A 21671-nucleotide genomic window follows, 5' to 3' on the forward strand; every position below is an offset into this window, starting at 1 on the left:
TCTTTTTTGGCCTCAGTTTCTTTCTCTGGTAATTTCTTTTGAATGGACTATTAAATGTATTTGGATAGATTATTATTTAGCTTTCAAAACATGCCATTCCCCCCCGCCCCATTACAATCTCACAGTTGCCACACTTCATTAAGACAAATAGAATTATCCTTCTGTTCCCTGCCCCCCACCCCCTGCCCCTTTGGCTGTGGGGTCACTAAAATGATGTCAAGCAGAAGAGGGTAAGGCTGGTGGACACTTTTAAATGTCACTAAGCAATTTCAGGAAGGGGCTGACCTGCCACTGTACTGGATGATGGATATGCTCCCGACCTAATGGCTACTAATTAAATGACTTCCACAGTGACAGTCTGCATTATAGCATGGCTGTTCAAAATCTGCATTTTGCAATAGTTATAACTAGTAGTGGGTATTTCCTCAACTTATTTCAAATACACTGAACAGTAAAAATCAGAACAATGCAAGACAAACCAAGCCCTGAGACTAACAAGTAGTCAAGGATGGTAACCAAGAAAGAAGAAGAAGAAACAAGAGTATAGCCAACCTTTTTTTTTTTTTTAATTAGAGTATATTATAGTTCCAAACTGGATACACTAGAAATTGGCAATGCAACATAAGATGCAAAGGAATATACCAGTTACTGTCAAAATGACCCTGTACAGCCTTGTAATGCAAAAAGCTTTATACAATACAAATTTTCAGTAATGTACACAAACCTTGATAGTATGATCATCTGAGCATAATATGAGGGGTTAAAAAAAGGACAGAAGAAGGAAAGTGCTGAGAACACTAACTGCATTACTATATGGAAAAATAAGCTAGCTTTCATTGAAGAATGCATAGTGAAAACAACTGATGTTAGTTGGCAGGTGAATTTCTCAAAGACGTTAGTGTTTTACGCGGAAAGGACCTCTTCCATAGAATACATCCTTCCCTGAGTATCAAACGGCAAACCAAATTCAGGGGTACATAGTATCTCAGTGGAGTCTGAAAAATGCTGTAGATCTTTTCTTTATTAATAACAATAATAATAATAATAATATAAAAAGTCAAACAAACTCCAAACACACCTTTTCTCACTCAGAAAACGTTTATAATTTACCAGAAAGATTGATGACTCTTTCCAAAGTGCTAAAAAAGGTGCCCAATTACATTAAGCATAATGAAGTCATTCAAATACAAGTTCAGTGGCAAGCTGTGAAATGCATGGTATTTGGACAGTGAATCTCCTTCAACACCCCTCCTGATCTTGAGAGTTGCAGCCTAGGACCTCCTATTGCACGAGCGGCAGGCTGTAAAACTGCAGTCCTCATGGTCAGGGCCACCCTTTCAGGTTTTCAACCTCTCCTGCTGGCCTCTGTGGGGTCACCGTGGCCCTCTTCCCTGTCCTCACTGAACTTGTAATTTTGAAAGCACATGATTAGCCAAGTGGCACATTCTCCATTATATGGGGATAAAGACATAACTTTAAAAAAAAAAAAGAAAGAAAACCAACCCACCCATTAGCCCGGTATTCTTGGAGTGTATTATCATTGTCTGTAGTGTCTTTTACTGAGACATTGACGTGGCGAGGTTGATCGGCATTTCAAACATGGCCGGGAACAAAAGTCTGCTGGAGAATGGCCGAGGGTGCAGGAGCCTCCCGCCCTGGCTGGCTCAGCCTCCCTGCCCCCGGGGCGTCTCCTTAGTGTAAACAGGTTTGCCAGGGCCAGGTGACTGGCAAAGGGAAGAAGTGTAGCAGACCCGCTGGGCCTGGGGGAGGGAGGGGGTGTGTGGCGGGGAACCACGGTGTGGACAGGAGGTACAGTCTTCTGGTTTCCTGCACAACTGTGTACCCCTTTCAGGGGGCTCTCAGTGAAGTGGACTGACTAGAGGGAGAAAATCAGGGTTGCTTTCATTTTCCCCTGGTGAAACAGATGAAAAAAAAATCCCACCTGTAGGACAACACCTGATGGGAAACAGCAGCGCAGTAAGAAGCATTGCTCCTGCACACCACCAGTTCTTCAACAGATAAATAATACATAAACTTTTACATTCTGAACTTCCCATCACTGTACAAAGCACATGTCTTTGCTCTTTCAGCCTGTTTCGTACAGGAAATTCTGTTGTCTTAAAAAATACAAGCCATTCACATATTCAGCCGAAGATTCTTTTCTTTCTCTTCTTTTTAAATCGCCCATTACTTTTAAAGATGAGCAAAGGGCCATGCAACCAATCAATCTGCTTCTTGCTGCAATAAAGTGCTGCACATAAGTTGCCATTTTAATGACCACAAAATAAGAGCTTTAAATAAGTATAAAGTTAGCCTCCTAGCAGGTTACATCTACCAGGCGTTAATGAAATGGATTATAGAATCATCAATAATGTGGAAACTGACTAGCACTAGAGCCTGCGACCTGCGAACACAGCGGGCACTTCTCGGGGCGGGGACAGAGCTGTGGGACCTGACAGCACCTGGTGGGTGGGTGGGTACATGTCAACGAGGCTGTGACAAGATTTCCAAACAGAGAATCTACTCGTTCCATAGAAAAGGTACATTTTCCTCCTTTCGTTTTACTTCTTTTCCTTTTTTGCAGATGAGAAACAAAGACTAGTGCAAGACCAAAGCACTGTGCAAAACTGCCATTTCTTTTTTTTTAGTCTGAGCATTTATACCCAGAATTGATCCAAACCCTTTTTAATCTCCTTGGCTGGATTTATCAACCATAAAATTTTTTCACTCACACTTTTTTTTTCCTGCAAACAAATGGTAACCACTGAATTAATACATCATTTTATATATATATATATAATCTGCCCTTAAAAAAAAACGAGGCGCCGCGTGTGTGCCACACACGTTGTGTACGTATGAACACAACACACACTTAGGTTTTGTGGTGTCAGCCTCGGTGCTGCAGGGTATCCCCTCCAGGTCGGACTCTGGCTGTCTCGCGCCTGCCTCACCTGCAAAGGTCCGAGCACCAGGTCTCCTCTGCCGGAAATCCCCAGCAGCACCGTGGGCGGCTACCATTCCTTCATCGACCAAGCACCAGGCCCTACCACTCTGTAGCCGTAAAACGGGGGAAGGGGAAGGAGGAGCTCGGGGAGAGATTGCAGTGGATGAACAACCCAGGAGGGAACAGCATGTTCATCGCTGCGAAAGAAGCCAGGACAAAAACTGTGCAATAGAAATCTCATGGCACACGACACACGGCTTTCTCATTCAGAATCCACAAACGCCCGCACACCCCACTCACCCAACAGAAAACAAAATGCACCAGTATATATGCTTACAAGTGCTGATTGCTATTAAGGACACTCGCTTTAGGGTTTAACAAGACAAAATTCCTTTCAGATAAAGTATGGAGAAGGGCTGAGAGTGGGTGTGGGTGCTGGGGAGGCATGCCTCTGAAGGTAGATGTACGCAGTAGGTCACCTCTCTGTAGGGTGGATAAAGCAGCTTTCAGGTCAATGCAATAGGTATACACACGGAGCCAGTTCTCTATTCCTTACTAAAGATATACAGTACACGTGGTTCAGACCCTCGGGGGGTCTGTAGGTTTTGCAGCAACATACACCTGCTGGGGTTGTGTTTAAGTTTTGTGGGTTTTTCTGTCTCTGTCCCTTCGTTTTTGGTACAGAACACGGCTGCCCTCAGACAGTCTCCGCTCTTTCTCGCAGTCCCAGGTAGGCGAGGAAGGAGTGTTTGGGTGAGGGGATGCTGGGAGGCGCGGTCTGAGGTCGGGGAGGGTGGAATGTGAGATCCAAGTGGTTCTTGGGGTATAACATCGTCAAGGGAATGAGATGGGCGAAATCCGAGTTCCGGTACTTGTTGAAGCGCAAAGGGGAGCCATTAAAGGCCAAAGCCTTGAGTGCCAGGTTGGGCTCCGAGCTGCTGCTGTGGGCAGCCGTCAAGGCCACGGTCTGCAGAGCGTGCGAGGCGGACATGACCGACAGGGGAGACAAGAGGTTCCGGGAGCTCCCGACGATGAGCAGCGGGGCCCCAGGACCGGCTGGTTTCTTGGGGGCTGGACACAGGCCCTTCTTGTCCTCCTCGGGGCAGTCCCCACTCTGGTGCTTCTTGACGTGGCGGCTGAAGACGAAAGGGTGTGTGGTCTTGAACAGGCACTCTTCGCAGCTGAAGGTCTGGCGTGGGGCGTGCTTCAGCTTCTTGTGCAGGTTGAGATTGTCCTTGCGCTTGCAGCTGTAGCTGCACTGGTCACAGTGGAAGGGCCGCTCCCCGGTGTGCACACGCACGTGCTCGATGAGCTTGTTGGCGGTCTTGGACAGGTAGCCGCACTGGTCGCACTTGTAGTGGTTGCCGAGGCGATGCTCCCGGGTGTGCGTCTCCAGCTCCAGCTGGTTGGCCTTCACCGTCTGGCAGATCCGGCACTTGTACTCCATCTTGTAGTGGGTCTTGAGGTGGCACTCCATGGCAGCGGGGCGGTTGGTGGAGTAAATGCAGAATGGGCACCTGCCGGGGGAAGCGGTGACGGGGGGGTCAGCCAGACAGGTTCTGCCGTGACCCCGCTTCCACCCTCCTCACCAGCCACCCTGGAAACCCTGCGGCCTGGCTGACCCTGCCCAGCCCAGCCCTGCTGCCTCACAGGGGTTAAGATGACCCCCTAGGGCTCTCTTTCCCGATAGAGCCGTCCCCACGGAGGAGGAGCTCTGACAAGGTTCACTCAGCCTGCTCTGAGTCTCCTGGCGGGAGCAGCAGACACTGACCCTCAGGAGGGGGAGCGGAGAAAGGGTGAGAATTACGTTAGCTATGGCTCCCCTCCATCCTCCCCGCCGGCCCCTTGGAGCCCTCCCTGCCCCCCACTGGACATAACAGAGGTCTAACCCTCACGACCTCCCCTTTAGATGGGAGCAACACAAAGAATCGACGTTTCATGCACCACACCAAGCACACGCAGAAAGGCTAAGAGTTTTAAAGAACAGCTTACAGGGGGAAAGCTACCTCCAGCAAACAGAAAGTTGTAGGGTCAGAATCGTGCTTATGAGAGGTGGTTAGGAGGAGAAGGCCTGCGTGTATGTGTGTGTGAGTGTGTGTGTGTGGACACAGGTCTGTACTCATAGCAACGGTCTCCTACGGCTGTTTCTCCACCGGGGAGGAAGGTGAGGACCAGGACGCCCGTGGGAGAAGGACGCCCACCCACCAGCCCACCTACTCGTGGGGTATGAGGAGGGAGAGGGGGCACCTGCTATCTGATGCTTGAAGACATCGGTCATACATTATTACATCATGGAAATAATCATAATCCAACTGGATCATAAATTCTCAGCGGGCAGGACCGTATCTTACATTTCTTTTGCATTGTGTATAGTGCTTGGTAAGTACTTGCACATGGTAGGCACTGGGCTGGTCCTACATGTAATTTAGGCAGATTCTGGTCCCAGCTCCGTCACCTGACTGGGCTCTAGCTGGAAACGCCCTGGGCCAAAGCCCGGGCCTCTCCATGGCTCGGTTTCTCCATCCTATGCAGTGAGGTTACGCTCCCCCCAGGCCTCCTGGCTGTCCAGAGGGGCTAGGAGGAGTGGTGGGGGCATGTTAATAAACTCTGCTCTTTGAGAAGCTGCCAGGCTCGAGTCAGTGGCTGATATGATAGCTGTAGCGTGTTTGCTCTCTTTAAAAACAGAATGCAAATGCAAAAGTGGCTGCCTCAGCTCTTGCCGGGAGGGCCTGCAGGGCAGGGCCCCGGAGTGAGGTGTCCCCTGAGGGTTTGGAGAGGTGTTCAGCAGAGCCCAGCACGACCGAGTGCACCGTGCACTGCTCCTCAGCACCCAGCCCGCCGTTAGCCTTGGAACCTCAGCTCACAGAAGAGTGCACACGAGAGAAATAAAAGCCCATTCCCAGGTCAGGTGCACACACAACCCCTACGCCAAGCTGGGCCTTACCTAGAGGAGTCTGAAACTCACCACTGTCCTGAGCTACGGCAAAAGAAAAATAATAGTATAATCTTATTCGATCTGCATTATGAACAGGATATAGAGTACAAGCAGTTCCATCACAGAAAAGCAACTTAGACATCGGCAGTCTGTTTCACTTTAAGCACGTTTCTGTGACTGGGGCAAGCGCTAAGGGTGTGGCGGGGCCCCCGCTATTGGTCCTCACGGCACTCTCTCAGGCAAATTAATTCTCTGATGCGGCAAAGGGAAAACAAAACAAAACGAAACGAAACGAAAACAAAGACTCACTGTATAGCCAGAAGGCATAATCAATTTTTTCAAAGTATTCTTCTACTTGGCCATCCTAGAACATAAACTATTACACAGGGGACCGTTAGCACCGCATGGGAAGTGTGTGTATGGCAAAAGCATCAGCGCTCACTGCGCATTCTCCCCAGCAGCTCGGAGGCTTGGGACCGGCAGGTCCCCGAGGAGAGGCTAGCTGGCAGGGCCGTGACCGGCCGGCCACAGACTTGGTGGCTGTGACAGGGCTACTGGGAAGGGCAAGGGGCACTAGTCTGACCACAGAAATACATGGCCTTGCTTTTTAAATAAGAGTGCACACATGTTTAGAAAGGGGCAGTGGGAACAAAACAAATCGAATTCCCAGTGTCCTGGTCGTCTTGGATTATAACCACCCCTCCCCCATTCATGGAGAACCCCCCTTCCCCCTCCCACCTAAGCATCCCCAAGAGGAAAACAAAATGGAATTTCACAGCAGGGGCTGCTCCCCAGCTCTGCTACTTGGGCGGGTGTCCGACCAGGCAGGAGCTGCAGGGAGGCCCTGCTGCGTGGCCCCCAGCGCTCAACTCCCAGGGTCCTGGGTCTCTCCAGCCCACGCCCACTCAGGACAGTGACGCCACCCCTCTGGCAAGTTGTGAGTTTCAAAAATCAAAATGTTTTAAAAAGGTTCCCCCCACCCTTGCATTAAGTAAAATGTAATTTTCCATTCTTTTAAATTACAAAGTCATTTCAGCTGAACATGAACAATTCTGCCTTGAAAATGGTGTGTCTTTCTGGGCCTGACGTACGCCTCTTCCTCTTTTCTAGCCCCTGAGCGCCTTGTGAACAGGGACCCAGTTTCAGAATCGCTGGCAAATTCAATTCTGGTTGTGGCAGGACATAAACTTCCTGAGGGTGGGAATTAGGTTTTATTCCTCATTTGCCCTCTGGCACTGGTTATCAAGCCAGATGCACAGTGCATTGGGCAAGGACTGATCAGCCTCACTTCGGACCAGAGGGCTTCTTGCAAATACTGGTTAGTGACGATGCTAACTGTCCTGGTCTTTGTGTGTGGGGGTCGGGGGTGGTGACCTATGAGTAACGTGATTGAAAGGTCAGATCTCAGGCAGGGAGATCCCAAAGCCAGCTCCCGGGAAGGCCTAAGGGATGTTTCAGGAGGCACACGGGCCTTGCATGAAAAACGCAGTCTCCAGCCTGTTCAAACAGGCCAAGTCCCAGTATTTGGGGAGGGGTGTGGATGGAGTGATTGAAATGCTTATTTAAAGATGTGTGGCAAATCACCTAGAAAAACAGAACTGCAGTGACAGTGTAATGACTTACACTTGGGGACACCAGCCCAAGCACACTAATATCGAGTCTGAACAGAACTCACGCAGTGTAGGAGGAGCCTACCCCCGAGTGCTGGTCTGCTCCCACAAGCCATCTGGTGCGATGGATTCTCCTGCTGCTGTCTGCCGGCCCCCTGGGGACAGGCCTAATTCATACCCAGCTGAAGGCAGCCGAGGTGCCTGCCGCACTCCCCTTGTGCCCAGTTCTCCCTCTCTGTGACCCCAGAACCTTCAGGAAAGGGGGCGGGGGAAGGGTGGGGAAGGGGTGTTTAAAAACAACACAGTAAAAGGTTCTGTACTTGCTTTCCTTACTTGAGCCCACCGGTGGGGACAGTGTGGCATTTCTTGTGCTCCAGCAGCTGCTCGGGAGTCTTCATGAACTTGTGGCACACGTCACACTCAAACATCCGGGTGATGAGGTGTATCTGCAGGTGGCGCTCAAACATGTTCTTCGTCTTGCAGACAAAGTTGCAAAAAACGCACTCGAACCCTGGAAGGACCGGAGCCAGGTGTACAGGTGCATGGGGCAGAGGGCCAGGAGGGCAGGAGCAGGGCCGAGACCCCCTCTCTGCACCCCTCACCCCAATGTACACCCTTCCAAGCACTCTTCCCTGCGTCTCTGTGTAAAGAAGTGACAGCTCTGGAGGCAGTGTCACACGCCCCGCCCCTCTACCCCAGACTGGGTGCAGGTCGAGCCAACAGGAGCATTCCTGGACCCAGTCCCTGTTTCCAACACCACTCCTGACAAGGGGGTCATCCCTCCAGAGTGGGGGGCAGGGGTGGCGGGTTGCACAGGCCAACCCACCTGCTCCGTTACCTTTCTCGGGCTTTTCCTCACTGTTCAGTGAGGGCTGGCCCCCAGGCATGACGGAGATGACCAGCAGGTTGTTCCCGCTCCTGTTTTTCTGGGAGCTGTCTGAGTCGTCTTTGCTGTTAGCAGAGTCACTCAGAGCAGACAGGGAGGATGATGAGGGGCTGTTTGATTCACTCGGGGTCTTCATGTCTTCCCCTACAGAATAAAACAATGCAAGGTTGTCCCTCAGGAGACACAAACCCTAGAACTGCAGCAGTGGGGGGTGGGGCAGGGCCTCATGGCCACATCGTCACCCAGGGAGCACACGCTGAGGGTCCCCGCTCCTCCGGGACACCCACTGGCATCCCGGGTCCCAGTCACCCATGGCAATGACATTCACGGTACTTGGGACCAAAAGCAGGCACTCATTCATTGGATGAGTGTTTATGGAGGCCTTACAATAATTAAAATAAAAATGACAATAATAGCTAAGATGTTACCAAGTTCCAGGAACTGGGTCATGCTTTCACTGCTTTGTCTCATTTTATTCTCTGACAATGACTGCTGAGGCACAACTATTGTCACCCCATTCTACAGATGAGGGAAGGGAGGCACCATCAGGTTAGTCAGTTGGTCTCATTCCAGAATCCATGCTCTTCATCAGTGCACTGAAGTCTCCCTCCAAGCCAGGGGTAAACTATCAACAGACCATGAAAATCTAGTGCTGGTAGACTTTTGCTTCCAATCAACATAGTGTATCAGGGATGGAATTGACCATCACTATAAAACAATGAAAAAAACAGAACACCTCAAACAATAGTTTTCACAATCCTGGACATCTGGCAATGGCAAAAAATGATCCCTGGGAGGCAGGAGAGAAAAGAGGGGGCCCTACAATTGCCCTGCATCCTTGCAGGCTGCAGTGTAGGGAGGGGGGATGGAGGTGGAGCCCGAAACACGTGCTGATTTGAAGAGACAGAGCTGACAGTCTGGCAGATGAGCATGGCTGGACCTTGCAGGACAGAGCACCAGAGATGAAAAACTCAGAGGACCGCAGAAGGTCTCCTGTGAGTATTCAGCAGACTACGGGTCGGAGCATGTGTTGGAGGGGAAAAAGCCATATGAAAGGCTTGGAGAGCAGTGCCTGTGTCCACCAGCCAGACTGGAAAAAACTCGTAATTCCCAGGGCATTGGGTAGAAAACTGGGGAGGATCTTTTAGTAGTGGGTAATAATGAGCCCTAGATGGAGCACTGTGCCAGACACATCTGACAAGTCATAAAAGCAAGACCCGAGAGGATCAAAGATTCCAAGTACTTAACTGGTCAAGAATATTTATAGGAATATAAAATATACAGTACCTAATAAGGTAAAGATTACAATGTCTGACACCCAAATAAAAATTCTTAGGTATGCAAAGAAACAAGAAAACTCAACCTGAATGGGGAGAATATCACCTAATGAAAACTGACCCAGTTGTCAGAATTTGCAGATGAGGACATAAGAACAGTGATATGACTGTATTCCATGTGTTCAAAAAGTTAAGTAGAGAAGTGGAAGATATAAAAAAAGACCCAAATCAGATTTCTAGATGAAAATGACAATGTCTGAGATGAAAAATACCCTGAATGGGATCACTAGCAATTTAGATACTGTGGAAGGAAAGACCAGTGCACTTGAAGATAATAGCAATAGAAATGATCCGAAATGAAACAGAAAAGAATCACAGGAATAAAAAGAGCCTCAGTGAACTGTGGGAGGCCTTCAGGCAGCTTAATATAAATTTAATTGTTGTCCCTGATAGAGTGGTGATGGCAGAAAAAATATTTGAAAAGGCCAAATACTTGTCAAGTTTGAGGAATACCGTACACCCATAGATCCAAAAGGCGCTATGAGTTCCAAGCACAAGGAAGATGGAGACAATTATACAAGGGACATCATAATCAAATTGCTCAAAACCAGTAGTAAAGAAAAATCCTAAAAACAGCCAGATGAAAAAGGACACATCATGTGCAGAGGAACAAAAATAAGGACTGACAGCAGATTTCTCCCTGGAAACAATGCAAGTGAGAAGTAGTGGAACAACATCTTTAAAGCAATGAAGAAACAACTATGAAAACATATTTGAAAAAAAGGCAAAAAACCCCAAACCTGACATAAAAAAGCTGAAACAATTCATCACCAGCAGACCTGAATTTCAAGGACTGTTAAAAGAAATTCTCCAGGCAGAAGGAAAATGATGCCAGATGTAAAAACAGACGTGCACAGAAGAAGGAAGAACCACCACGGGGGTCAATATGTGGGTTTTTCTTATTATTGAAATCTCTTTAAAAGGTTATAAAACTAATTTTTTTTAAAACCCAGTAATAATGTAAGGTTTATAACACATATGTAAGTAAATACACAATAACATAATGGACCTAATGGCTGGATGGGGGGAGGTATGCTATCAGGCCCTGGACAAAGCCAAAGGGGGGCAGGACTGAGGGTGGGATGTGGGGGTGGGAAAGGCGGGTAATGGGTGGCAGGAAAATGGAGACCACTGTACTTGAACAACAATAAAAAAACCACAAGACTATGAATGCTCTATATTATTCATGGTTCAGGAGCCTCAATATTGTTACGATGTCAATTCTCCCTAAACCAATTCAATGCTGCCCCACTGTTTTGTGTTAAGATAGAAAATACAGGGACACTGTGCTGCCAACCCAAGGAGTGGACTTATCCTACTGATCTACTTTGATGTTTCCTTAAGATTAAATTTTAGGTTAAAATGACCATTCTGCTGGCAGATTTCCTTCCCTACAGGCACACTCCCAGAGGTGGGATTACTGGGTCCCACACCACTGCAGCTTCGAGCCTCTTGGTATATATCACCTAAACTGTTTCCCCGAGCTCTACCGCCTGCAGGGCCGTGGGCGCAGGGCCACCAGCAGCATCCGGCAGCACTGGGCCACACTATAAAAGGTGCTCCTAACTGGACAGATCAACACACACCACTCAGGACCTCCCTCTGACTGCTTAGTGAGGTTGCACGTTTTTCCTTATGTTATTAAGTGACTACCTGTTATTGTATTGTGAGTTGACTGTTCACGTTCTTTGTACATTCTTCACTTAGAGATCTAAAGTGTTTCTCAGCAGGTGAACTTTCTATATACATGTATTAGCTTTTTTGGTCCTTTTTACAAACACATTTTCAGAATGCATGTTTTCCGTGGGGGAAGTTTCCTTCTCTTCTTCCTTTCTTTTGCAAAAAAAAAAGTAGTTTTCATGTGTCCAATCTCTTGATTCTTTTCCTTTGTGATTTCTTGTCATGCTGTAAGCTTTTACAAATCCTTCTCACTGTGTTTGATGAACATTCCAGTCTATTTTCTTCAAGTCTTTCTAGGCCAGATTTGTATACAAGGATTGTGGGAGTTATTTTGGTGTCAGTGTGAGGTTAGGTGTTGATGGTTGTATTTCCCAAATAGCTATTCAAAGTCCTCAAAGCCAATATTACATTTAAAAATTGCAGCAAAATTTGCATTGAGGAAGTTGAGGAAGCCACACGAGCGCCAGAGGGAGTATTTCCCCCTTGCTAATACTCCCTGCAGGGACAAGGAGCCAGGAGTGGGAGAAGGACAGTAAGGAGGGACCACTGCAAAAACACCTAAACGGAGGACATTCTGCAGACAGCTGCTCGCACCCCATCCACACGCACCCTGGCTAAGAGTAGCCAGCAAGGAAGTCTGAGAAAGGCCACATAAAAACGTTCTGTGCTGATTCAAGCTCATCCTGTAGATCACAACTCCATGTAGGTAGCAAGACAGCAGTGCAGATTTCCCAGGGCACTAGAGTAAAAGGTGCCTGTGCCTGTGATGCGTCAATCACATTAGAGGAGAGTCACAAAAGTGGGGAGTAAGTCCAGTTTCTTTCCAGCCTTTGTGGTCCTATGGTTTTCTTGAGGTGGGAAGGTGGTGGAGGGGGCTGGGGAGGGGGGAGGAGGAGGCAAGTTGCTGGCTGGGTTTGGGTGTACTTTGGTGTGGAGAAGGTTAGAAGAATGAGAGAGCGAGATGATAAAGTAGAATATCTGAGAAGCCAGTAGAAATGGGAGAGAGGCCGGCCTGTCCCTCCACGCGCCACTCCAGAACGGCTGAATGTCGTTTGTCTTCCACGTGGGTTTCCCAGCTCACCTGCAGCCTGTGGTGCTAATGTGGCTATGGTCAGACAACCGACTGTAAGAATGACACCTTCTCGCTCAGCAGAACGGCTCTCTGCGGACCTCTAAGTCAGAGCTGCTCAGCTTGCTGGCACAAACAAGCTTTTATTGCTGTTGGCACCACGGAACCAAGGCGGCCAGGAAAACACAGAGAGACCCTTCTCGGCCACGCACATCGTCAGCACAGCTGTCAGGGACACTCGGCTTCCTGAATCCCTCCAGTGCCGACAATGTGAGGGGCCGACCCAGCACCCGGGGCTGCAGTCTGCAACATCAGCTCGTAATTTGTAAGCACTGCAGACGCAGAGAGCTCCTCCTCATTCTCACATAATGACTCCACGCTGGTGTCATTTGTAACCATCACTTGTGAGGATAATTGCATAGTGAAGTCAAATGTTAACATCATTAAATGGAAGAAGTTAACCAGGATGGCAAGAGTCTGCAATGAAAGGCGAGCACTGGCAAAGTCTCGGGCCGTGGCCAAGGGAGTAACTGGGCTCTCTCAGGAGACTCTGGGCTTCTCTGCCCCTGCACAGGCCTGCCACGCGTCACTGTGGAGAGTGTCAGGACTGTGGTTTCCTGGCGAGAAGCAGAGCCCGCAGAGGTAGGTGTGCGGTGCCCTGGCCCAGCAACCCAGGGAGGCCCAGCCTTTGCCAAGGGTCGTGTGGGGCTGCCAGAAGAGCAGCAACACAGACAGACATCTCCTGGGTGAAAACTGCCCTGGCTTGAGTTTTTGGAATCACACCCATTGTTGGCCTGGGACAGAACACCTCACCTCTGTTAAGCTTTGGCTCTCGGCCCCTACCGTGCGGCAGCAGTGGTCCTGGCCTCAGAGGGTCGTTACGAGGCTTGCGTGGGATTCAGCCTGCAAAGGTGCCAGCCCCTGCCAATGGGAGAGCTTAATGGCTGTCACCATGATGCTGGTGATGACAAGCCAACAGCTCAGCCGGTGCACAGGCTGTGCCTGGCCATGGCGCAGTGGCTACAGGGACATGTGCTTCTGTTACCTGGGGGATGCCCTTCCTTATGAGGAAGGAATGTCAGTGTCCCGTGACGATGAGGATGGCTCTGCCTGGGGCGCAGGCAGTCTGGGGGGGGCGGGGAACGGAGGAGACGGACTGACAGGAAGGGTCACCTGTGTGCTTAGTGCTGATGTGAGCCTTTATCTCTGCTTCCTCCATGGTGACGAAGTCGCAGGCGGTACAGCAGATGGAAAACATCCACTGCTCCTTGTCCACGTGGAGTGACATGTGGCTGACAAACTGGACATTGAGCTCGGTCTCAAATCCACACACATGACAGCTATATGCGTGATGAAGGAAAGAGGGGAGAGAAAGAGGAGTGATATTCTAAATGGAGGCTACCCGTTCACACTCAGTGCGCACAGCGAGCGCACCTTCTTCATACCCACGTCCTGCTGCCGAAGGGCTCGCTGCCTTAGGAAGTGCTTCTGCTCTCTGGGACGCCCCGGCGGTGGTCATTGTGCTAAAAGGATTTGGTGCCAGCGTGGAAGACAATCCCACACATGCTCTAATGATGCCAGATCATCGTAAAGGTAATTAAAAATTACAGATTCCAGATGCTGCACGTCTCCTAACGGATTCCTTTGGGCAAAAAGATGCAGAGCAGCCTTGCCAAGATACGGTCCCTGTGCGCCCTCGAGCCTCCACTGCCTTCCGTGCAGGAATGAAAGCACAGGTCGTGGGACGGCGCTCCTGCCTGCGACAAGTCCTGGCAGAAGCCACCCGTCCATGTCCATGGAGACATTTCATGCAAAAGCAAGTTTCTACCAACCCGTATGGCCTCTCTCGTGGACAAGCTTGGGTAAAAAGCCTGAAACTTGGGGTTTTATGGCAACCAAACCAAATACGGATTTATGATAGGGTATGGGGAAAAAACCATAGAATCCAGGTGCTGAAGGACAACATGACTCAGGGAAAATAACACTTGCCTCAGGGTTCTCAGGCTTATTTGTCCCAGTTTCTTTTCCCCTCAGGACATCCCCAGGAAGCAGCGAGGTGCTCAGTTACAAAGGGAGGAGCTGACTAGACGCACAAAAATCTATACGCTAATCACCCCCAGAGCCCTGCCACTTTCTGCGGCTCCACCCCTGGGAGCCACCTCAAGGCTGTTTCCCTTTCAATGAATTCCACCAGGGCACCCACGCGAGGAGAGGAGCCGCTGCAGCTGCAGGGCCCAATCTAAGCAAAGCAGCACGGAAAACGCAGGCACATGTACCGACTGAGCAGAGGGGCCTTGTCATGTCCGCGTCCACCTCGCAGATGGGAAGGGCGTGTCGGGAGGGCTGGCCCACCGGGTTTCAGCTGCACCTCACCTGTAATAATAAGGGTGCTTCTTCCCATCGCTGCCTTCAGAGGTGACGGCGCTGACAATGTCCTCAGTGTCTGTGCTCACCAGCTTCACCGAGTGGACGGTCAGGTGCTGGTTCAGGTTCGCACGGCACTTAGCAGCATAGGGGCACAAGTGGCATTTGTATTTTCTTTCCTCTGGGGGAAAAGGAAAAGGAAAGGACCCCCGCTGACCTCAGAAAGGAAATCCCAACACCTTGCAAGAGACCACTTCACGGTTCCCAGGAAAGGGGGGCTCCTGTCTTGTTTCAAGTAAGGACAAAGGAAAGGCCTTGGAATTGTAAATATCTAAAAAGCCTTTACCCAGCAGGGCACGCCTGTATTAATACTTCCAAAGATGAAAGAAAGTCCCAGGGCAACTGGACCATCTGCTTTCTCCTGGACACCCACAGGCTAAGATGAGCTAAAAGCATAGTATGTCTTGCGTGAGTATGTAAATGGCTCCCCACGTGCCAGGGTGGGTGGGTGCTATGCTGGGGGTGGGGGAGGGAAACACAGTGTTCATAGGACGGGTGTGTAAAAGAAGCCCCATCATTCTCTCTAAGCCCAGGCCAGGGTCAGCCAAGACATATAAAAAAACCCTAATGAAATTAAAGAAAAAAAAAAGATCTGTGTGAAAGAATTTAATTAGAAAATTTACATTTTGCATAAATAAAATAAAACATTTCAATTAATTCCTTAATGGAAAGTCTCTCCTAAAACTGACAGTGTTTCAGGCCTGTCTCCAGAGCGGCAGTCTGAATTCATTTGGTTAATCAGGCAAATTAAAGAGAAAGGAGCAGGCTTTGCTCTTATTGTGCCGCTGAAGGGAACGGATGGGAGCGGAAGGCAAAAACCGCCTCGTTTTCCATCCTTGCTGTTCTTCCTTTGCAATCCTGAGCTCGCCTTAAACAAACGAACAAACCTGTCTTACCTCCTTCTCTGGGAAGAACACAGAGGTTTTTTACAACACACGTGAGGCACCATCATTATTAGAGGCGGCCTCTGAATTTTCCTCTGATCGGAACTGAGACTGTTTGTCGCAGGCATGAAGTGTTCCTTTTTCCATTCCTTCTGGATGTCTGAAATTTGTGTTTTGATGTTTTTCCTTTTCTTTGAGCAGATTAAGCAGGACATTTTATTGGCCTTTGGTTACTTTAAATTTCACTTAAGTACATGCGGCATGTGTGGCCCTTTGAAGCCTCCACTAACATTGAAGACTTTTTTGTGGCTAAGGATATGAGTAAATTTTGTCTGGCGGTTTAATATTTAAGATTAAAAATAATAAAATATGTATAAAAAGAAAATTAATCTGGCCATATTAATACTGCCTGCCTTGCCTTCTTTTTGATTTCATGTGATAAGCAAAACCTCTATTTATTTTATCATTTTGTTTTGCCTTTCCTATAAATAAGCTACATCTGAACTTTTAAGAAGTCTGACCTTCAGTGCAAAAATTGAAACCGTCATTTTATTTCCATCCTAGTTTATGTTCCCAATTGATTTTTTTTACCGTACTTTTTAAAAATTGATTTTAGAAGGAGGAAGGGTGGGGGAGAAACACTGATTCGTTGTTGCACTTACTGATGCATTCATTCACTGGTTGCTTCTTGTGCTCTGACCAGGGATTGAACCTGCAGCCTTGGCATAGCCAGACAACATTCTAACCAACTGAGCTAGCCAGCCAGGGTCTTTACCATGTTTCTTTTCGCCTTCACTTGATTTTTCTGCATTGATTAATTTAACATTTATTCCTCCTTTACTCCTTAACTTGGTTGTTTTCCTCTCCCAACACACAGAATCTTTACTACTTTATGTAAATAAAGACAGTAATTGTTCCTCCACTGAGGCGCTGTGTCCCTCCTTTGCCCACCTACAGTAAGAGGAGCCCAATAAGATGGCAGGCAGGCCCATCCCCAGGGCCAAGAAGAGCAGTACATGCCTTAGAATCGAGGAGTTTTACCCAGATATGCCTACGTGTGCATCTTTCCCCATCCATCCTACTTGAACTCTAACAGTCCTTTGGATACAAATAAAAACCCTTTCCCAGGGCTCTGCTTGAACCTGGCCGGTCAAATGGCCTGAAGAAGCTGGGATGAAAACATGCCCTCCACTTCCTGTGAGAATTCTCCCAGCTTCTCGATAAGAGAGAAGCTGGGCATCCGGACTGGGGAGGGCACCGCTACGAGGCCCTGACTCACCTGTGTGCAGTGAGAGATGTCGGGACAATGTCTGCTGTCGGCCAAAAACCTTCCCACACACGTCGCAGGGAAAGAGCTGGTCGTTGAATTTCCAGGACGGCAACCCATTGCCTGCCTCTAGCACGAGTTTTTCTGTTTCTGGACCAAAACAACAAAACGTTGTGAGGGATAAACAAGGCAGCAGGAACAAATTTGATTTCAGGCACCGTTCAGGATTCAAGCAGAGGCTTCTTTCTGGAGAGCGTGGCTGGTAGCTGCGGATGAGTCCCTGTAAGCGCTGGTCTGCACGCTCATTTACTGCCTCTAAGAAGGTTACCCTTGAAAGATGTGATCTGGTGGCCAGGTCTCCTGTGTTCCCTTGCTTTCATCACTAAAGATCAGCCAATCAACCCTCTAGTACAGGGCTGTCAAACTCATTTTCATCGGGGGCCACATCAGCCTCACAGTTGCCTTCAAAGGACCGAAATAATTTCAGGACTGTAAAATGTAACCACTTCTTAACTATTAAGGAGGTGAAATTCCATTTGACCCTTTGACGGCAACCATGTGGCTGACGTGGCCCCCCGTGAACAAGAGTCTGACACCCCCGCTAGACTGGTAGCATGGTTCGGCGCTGTGTCTGCTCTACACGGTACTCAATAAAAAACTGCTGAATGCTTGAGCTGCGTGGGACAATTCCGTATATGTAGATTTTGCCACAAGATAGTAAATCAAAAATGCTGAGTCTCAGATTCTGATTTGAAAACAAATGGAAGGAAATCCCTTGGAAGGAAATATGCTTTCACTGCCCTTTATAACAAAAAGTTTTACCCTACGTTCAAAAGGGTGCCACAGCATCTTTGCCTGGGAACTTATGTCCCAGAGGCCCAGGGATGACAAGTGCAAGCTGCTTGCTCTGATCTGAATGTCTGTGTCCCACATTTGTTAAGTGGAGATCCCAACCCCTCAGGGTTGGTGTCAGGAGCTGGGGCTTCTGGCAAGTACTTAGGTCCGCAAGGTGGAGCCCCCATGAATGGGTTTGATGTCCTTACAGAAAAAGTGGCACAGAGATCCCTCACTCCTTCCATGTGGGGGTCACAGTGAAAAGTCTGTGACCCAGACGAGGGCCCTTACATGCCCACGCTGGCACCTTGATCTTAGACACTCAGCCTCCTGCACTGTGCGAAATACATTTACGTTGTTTTGTTATAGTGTGAACCGACCGAGACACTCCTCCGCATAAAACTCTCTACCGCACAAGTGCACAACCTGCATTTCCCCAACGTCCCGTTGTATTTGGGACAATGGTGACTGACCCAAATTATCTGCACATGAATTCCCAGCCACGAATGAAATAAATGGATGTTAATATAGCCTCTGTCATCTTAAAATATTTTATTTTCTCACCATCATCCATAAGATTACCTTTAACTCTCTTAACCTTATTTCCTCTCCCTGAACATCAATGGATCATACAGACATTCCTTCTATAGAGATACAAGGAGACAGGTGACAGAGGAAGTACCAAAAAGAGGGGAATGGATACTTCCAGGACAGTTGCCTGGACCATACAGACATTCCTTCTATAGAAATACAAGGAGACGGGAGACAGAGGAAGTACCAAAAAGAGAGGAATAGATGCTTCCAGGACAGTTGCCTGGACCACTGAAAGGCCCTTAGGTCTTACTTTGAAGAAGACAAATGATTTACGGGGCTAGTATCCTGTCCTTTACCCCAGTCAATTACAGTGAATCTTCTTATAGCACAGCACTGCCTTACGCAGCCAGGAGCATGTGGTGATAATTACATGGTAGGAAGGACTTCTCATAGATCCAAGCAGACAGAAATTCTCAGACCACCACTCAGGGAAAACGCTGGGAACAGAGAACTTTATTTCACTCAGTTTGATTACAACTGCTTCCCAAATATAGGCCGCCACCTGTATTTGGGTCCATCGACTGGATCAATTTTCACTTTCATGCAGACTTGCCAGATAGTATAATCTATGGGAAAGAGAAACAAGTGCAGGTGTGTTTGGAAAGAAGGGTGGGTGGGGCAGTGATGGAATGATGGTGAAATTGCAGTAAGGTTTGCTGTGAGGCACCTGCCGGCAATGCCAACCGCGGTAAGGCACATTTATTGATTTATCTGTGTTAATGGCCCACACTGACCTTTGGCACTCAGAGACAAGTGCTGGTCTTGTTCAAGTTGGAATGTATGCCCAAGACCTCCTAAAGGGGAAAGGACAGAATTATGGAGGAAAGGGGCTGACTAGAGAGGCCATCGACCCGCTAAGGACAAGAACCACTCTGAGACTGTCCTTGAGTCCGAGCAGTGGGCCTGTCGGCCATGCAGCGGTGAGAGGGAGGTTCAGTGTGTAATCACAACAGTGCTTCAGAGCAGGATGACAGTAATAATGACAAGGAGAGGTCAAGGGGGAACAGGGTCTCCCAATACAGTCACAACAAGAATGAATTAACTGAGTCACATACCAAACAAGGAGATGCAATTAAAAATAAAGAACTCTCTTAATTCTTTCAAGTATTAGTCATGTACTTGAGACACTGAAGCATCATGAAAAGTCTAATCCCTGCCACTGGCCTTGAGAAACTCTCACAGCCACGAAGCCTGGGCTGCGGCAAAGGAAAAAGAACGGCCTGCAGTGGCGGGGGGCGGGGGGGGGCAGGTCAGAGCCAGCACCTGGCGTCCCTGACCAAGGAGCCACTTCCCTGCCTGCGCCTGGACCCCAAGCCCTGTCCAAGGATCAGCTCCTCTTCCCGCTTGCTGTCTGCATGTACTGCGGCCACCTGTTTTCATTTCACACACACCAAGGAAACCAGAAGCCGTGGGGAACCCTGTCCCCGTGCGTGAACTTGGAAATCACAGCTGGATGAGGCTGTGAGGATGGATGCAGGCTCCAGGGGAGCAGCATGACTGACAAAACAAGGACTGAAGTCGAAGGCCTGCTCCCCCTTTCACGGGGCTGGAAGCAGCTCAGCGGATGCCGTAGTCTCCCACACTGCCTCTGAATGGTTCCACCCAAACGCCACCGGAGAAGCCTCGGAAACGCTTTTGATTCCTCCCCTTGGCCTTTCAACATGTCCAACTATTCACCAGAAGCTGGTGATCTTACCTCAGAATCTTTTGACTCTCTCCTCTCTGTCTTTCAACACAGCCAATCAGCTACCCAAAGCTGTCCGTCTAGTTCTAGAGTGAGATCTGCCTGGGATGGGCACCCAGCAAGGACCGGCTTTTAAATGTCATTGGTTTGCCTTTTTGAAGCAGGACTGGCCCGCACTGTCACTGAGAGCTGCCAGCTGTGACCGCAGGTCCCCTAGAGGCATTCCAGAAAAGAGGAACACGTTTTTGTCCCCAGTTCTTGATGATCAAAAGTTTTCAAAAATATCTTCAAATATTTAAACTGTGAACCTGTTGATGAAGAAATACTTCTAAAAGCTGATACACAAGCAAGTTCTAATCTCCACGCATCAGCCAGCTTGAGGGTGACCCTTGTAAGGAGGCCACTGCAGGGGTGGTGGCAAGTGTCCTGTGGGGTGCCCATGTTACGGCCTGGTTCCGAGACACAGGTGCTGTGTTCCGTCCCCACTGCGGTGCACTGGACAGACTAGCTCAGCGACCACCGAGGTCACACACTACAAGTTTAAAAAAAAGATATCATTTTTCAATTGCGTGAATGTGTAGACAACAATGCAGAAGCTAACATGGACATATTTGTGTGTACAGTTTTTCTACATTTTGGTTTTCGAAAATTTTTAGAAACCAAGACGAAAGTAAAAAGAAGCCCAACTGCCCTCACTGAGTCATCAGCTCTCACCAGGATTTTTGCAAATGCTTCCCAAACGGTCTCTGCTACCAGCTTCTCTCCATTCCAACAGCCCCTCCTCACAGGTCCCAGGCTAATCTTGCTGAAGCACAAATCTGATCAAGTCTCGTCTTCTATTCCAATGGCTTCCCAAGGCCCAACTCCTTCACGTGGCTTCTGAGGTCCTTCACCCCCTGGCTTCAGCCACCACCCCAGCTTCAGCTCCCTTGTCACCTCCCACCAGCAAAGGCTCCGAGGAGTGAGCTACTCCCCCTTTTGGGAACAAACTGGTTCCTATAAAGCAAAAGAGACCTTACAGGCAAGAAGGGGCTGGAAAGAGGTATTCCAAGTCATGAAATCCAAAGACCTATAACCAAGATTGATCTACCCAGCAAAGTTTTCATTTAGAATGGAAGGGCAGATAAAGTGCTTCTCAGATAAGATCAAATTCAAGGAGTTGATCATCACCAAGCCCTTATTATATGAAATGTTAAAGGGACTTACCTAAGAAAAAGAAGATAAAAAAGATGAACAGTGAAAGGACAGCAAACTCACAGTTATTAACAACCACACCTAAAACAAAAGCAAACTAAGAGGACAGCTAGATCAGGAGCAGAACCATAGAAATGAAGATCACATGGAGGGTTAGCAACAGGGGAGTGGGAGGAGGAGAAGGGGGGAGAAGGTACAGAAAATAAGTAGCATAGACAGTAGATAGAAAATAGATGGGGGGGCAAGAATAGTATGGGAAATATAGAATCTAAAGAACTTGAGATACATGGACATGAACTAAAGGGGGGAATGGTGGGGATGGGGGTGTG

General features: G+C 48.5%; 1 protein-coding gene across 5 annotated transcripts in view; it reads right to left on the reverse strand.

The window, feature by feature from the left end:
• Positions 1-544: 544 nt before the first annotated feature.
• ZNF827 (zinc finger protein 827) overlaps positions 545-21671 on the reverse strand; it is a 158505-nt gene continuing 137378 nt past the window's right edge. For 2 of the 5 annotated variants that reach the window (XM_037162374.2, XM_037162373.2), the window contains 6 exons: positions 17049-17186; positions 14835-15006; positions 13635-13801; positions 8328-8519; positions 7823-8000; positions 545-4461 (listed from right to left, as the gene is read on the reverse strand). In XM_037162374.2, the coding sequence (XP_037018269.2) occupies positions 3642-4461; positions 7823-8000; positions 8328-8519; positions 13635-13801; positions 14835-15006; positions 17049-17186 (1667 nt within the window). In that variant the 3' untranslated portion in view covers positions 545-3641. Of the gene's footprint in view, positions 4462-5888; positions 5922-6188; positions 6256-7813; positions 8001-8327; positions 8520-13634; positions 13802-14834; positions 15007-17048; positions 17187-21671 lie in introns of those variants that run through there. The other 3 variants (XM_037162375.2, XM_037162376.2, XM_037162377.2) reach the window with 3 other exon arrangements.

The sequence above is a fragment of the Artibeus jamaicensis genome, unplaced genomic scaffold, assembly GCF_021234435.1.
Source record: "Artibeus jamaicensis isolate MK-2021 breed Jamaican fruit bat unplaced genomic scaffold, CSHL_Jam_final scaffold_537, whole genome shotgun sequence".
NCBI classification, from domain to species: Eukaryota; Metazoa; Chordata; class Mammalia; order Chiroptera; family Phyllostomidae; genus Artibeus; species Artibeus jamaicensis.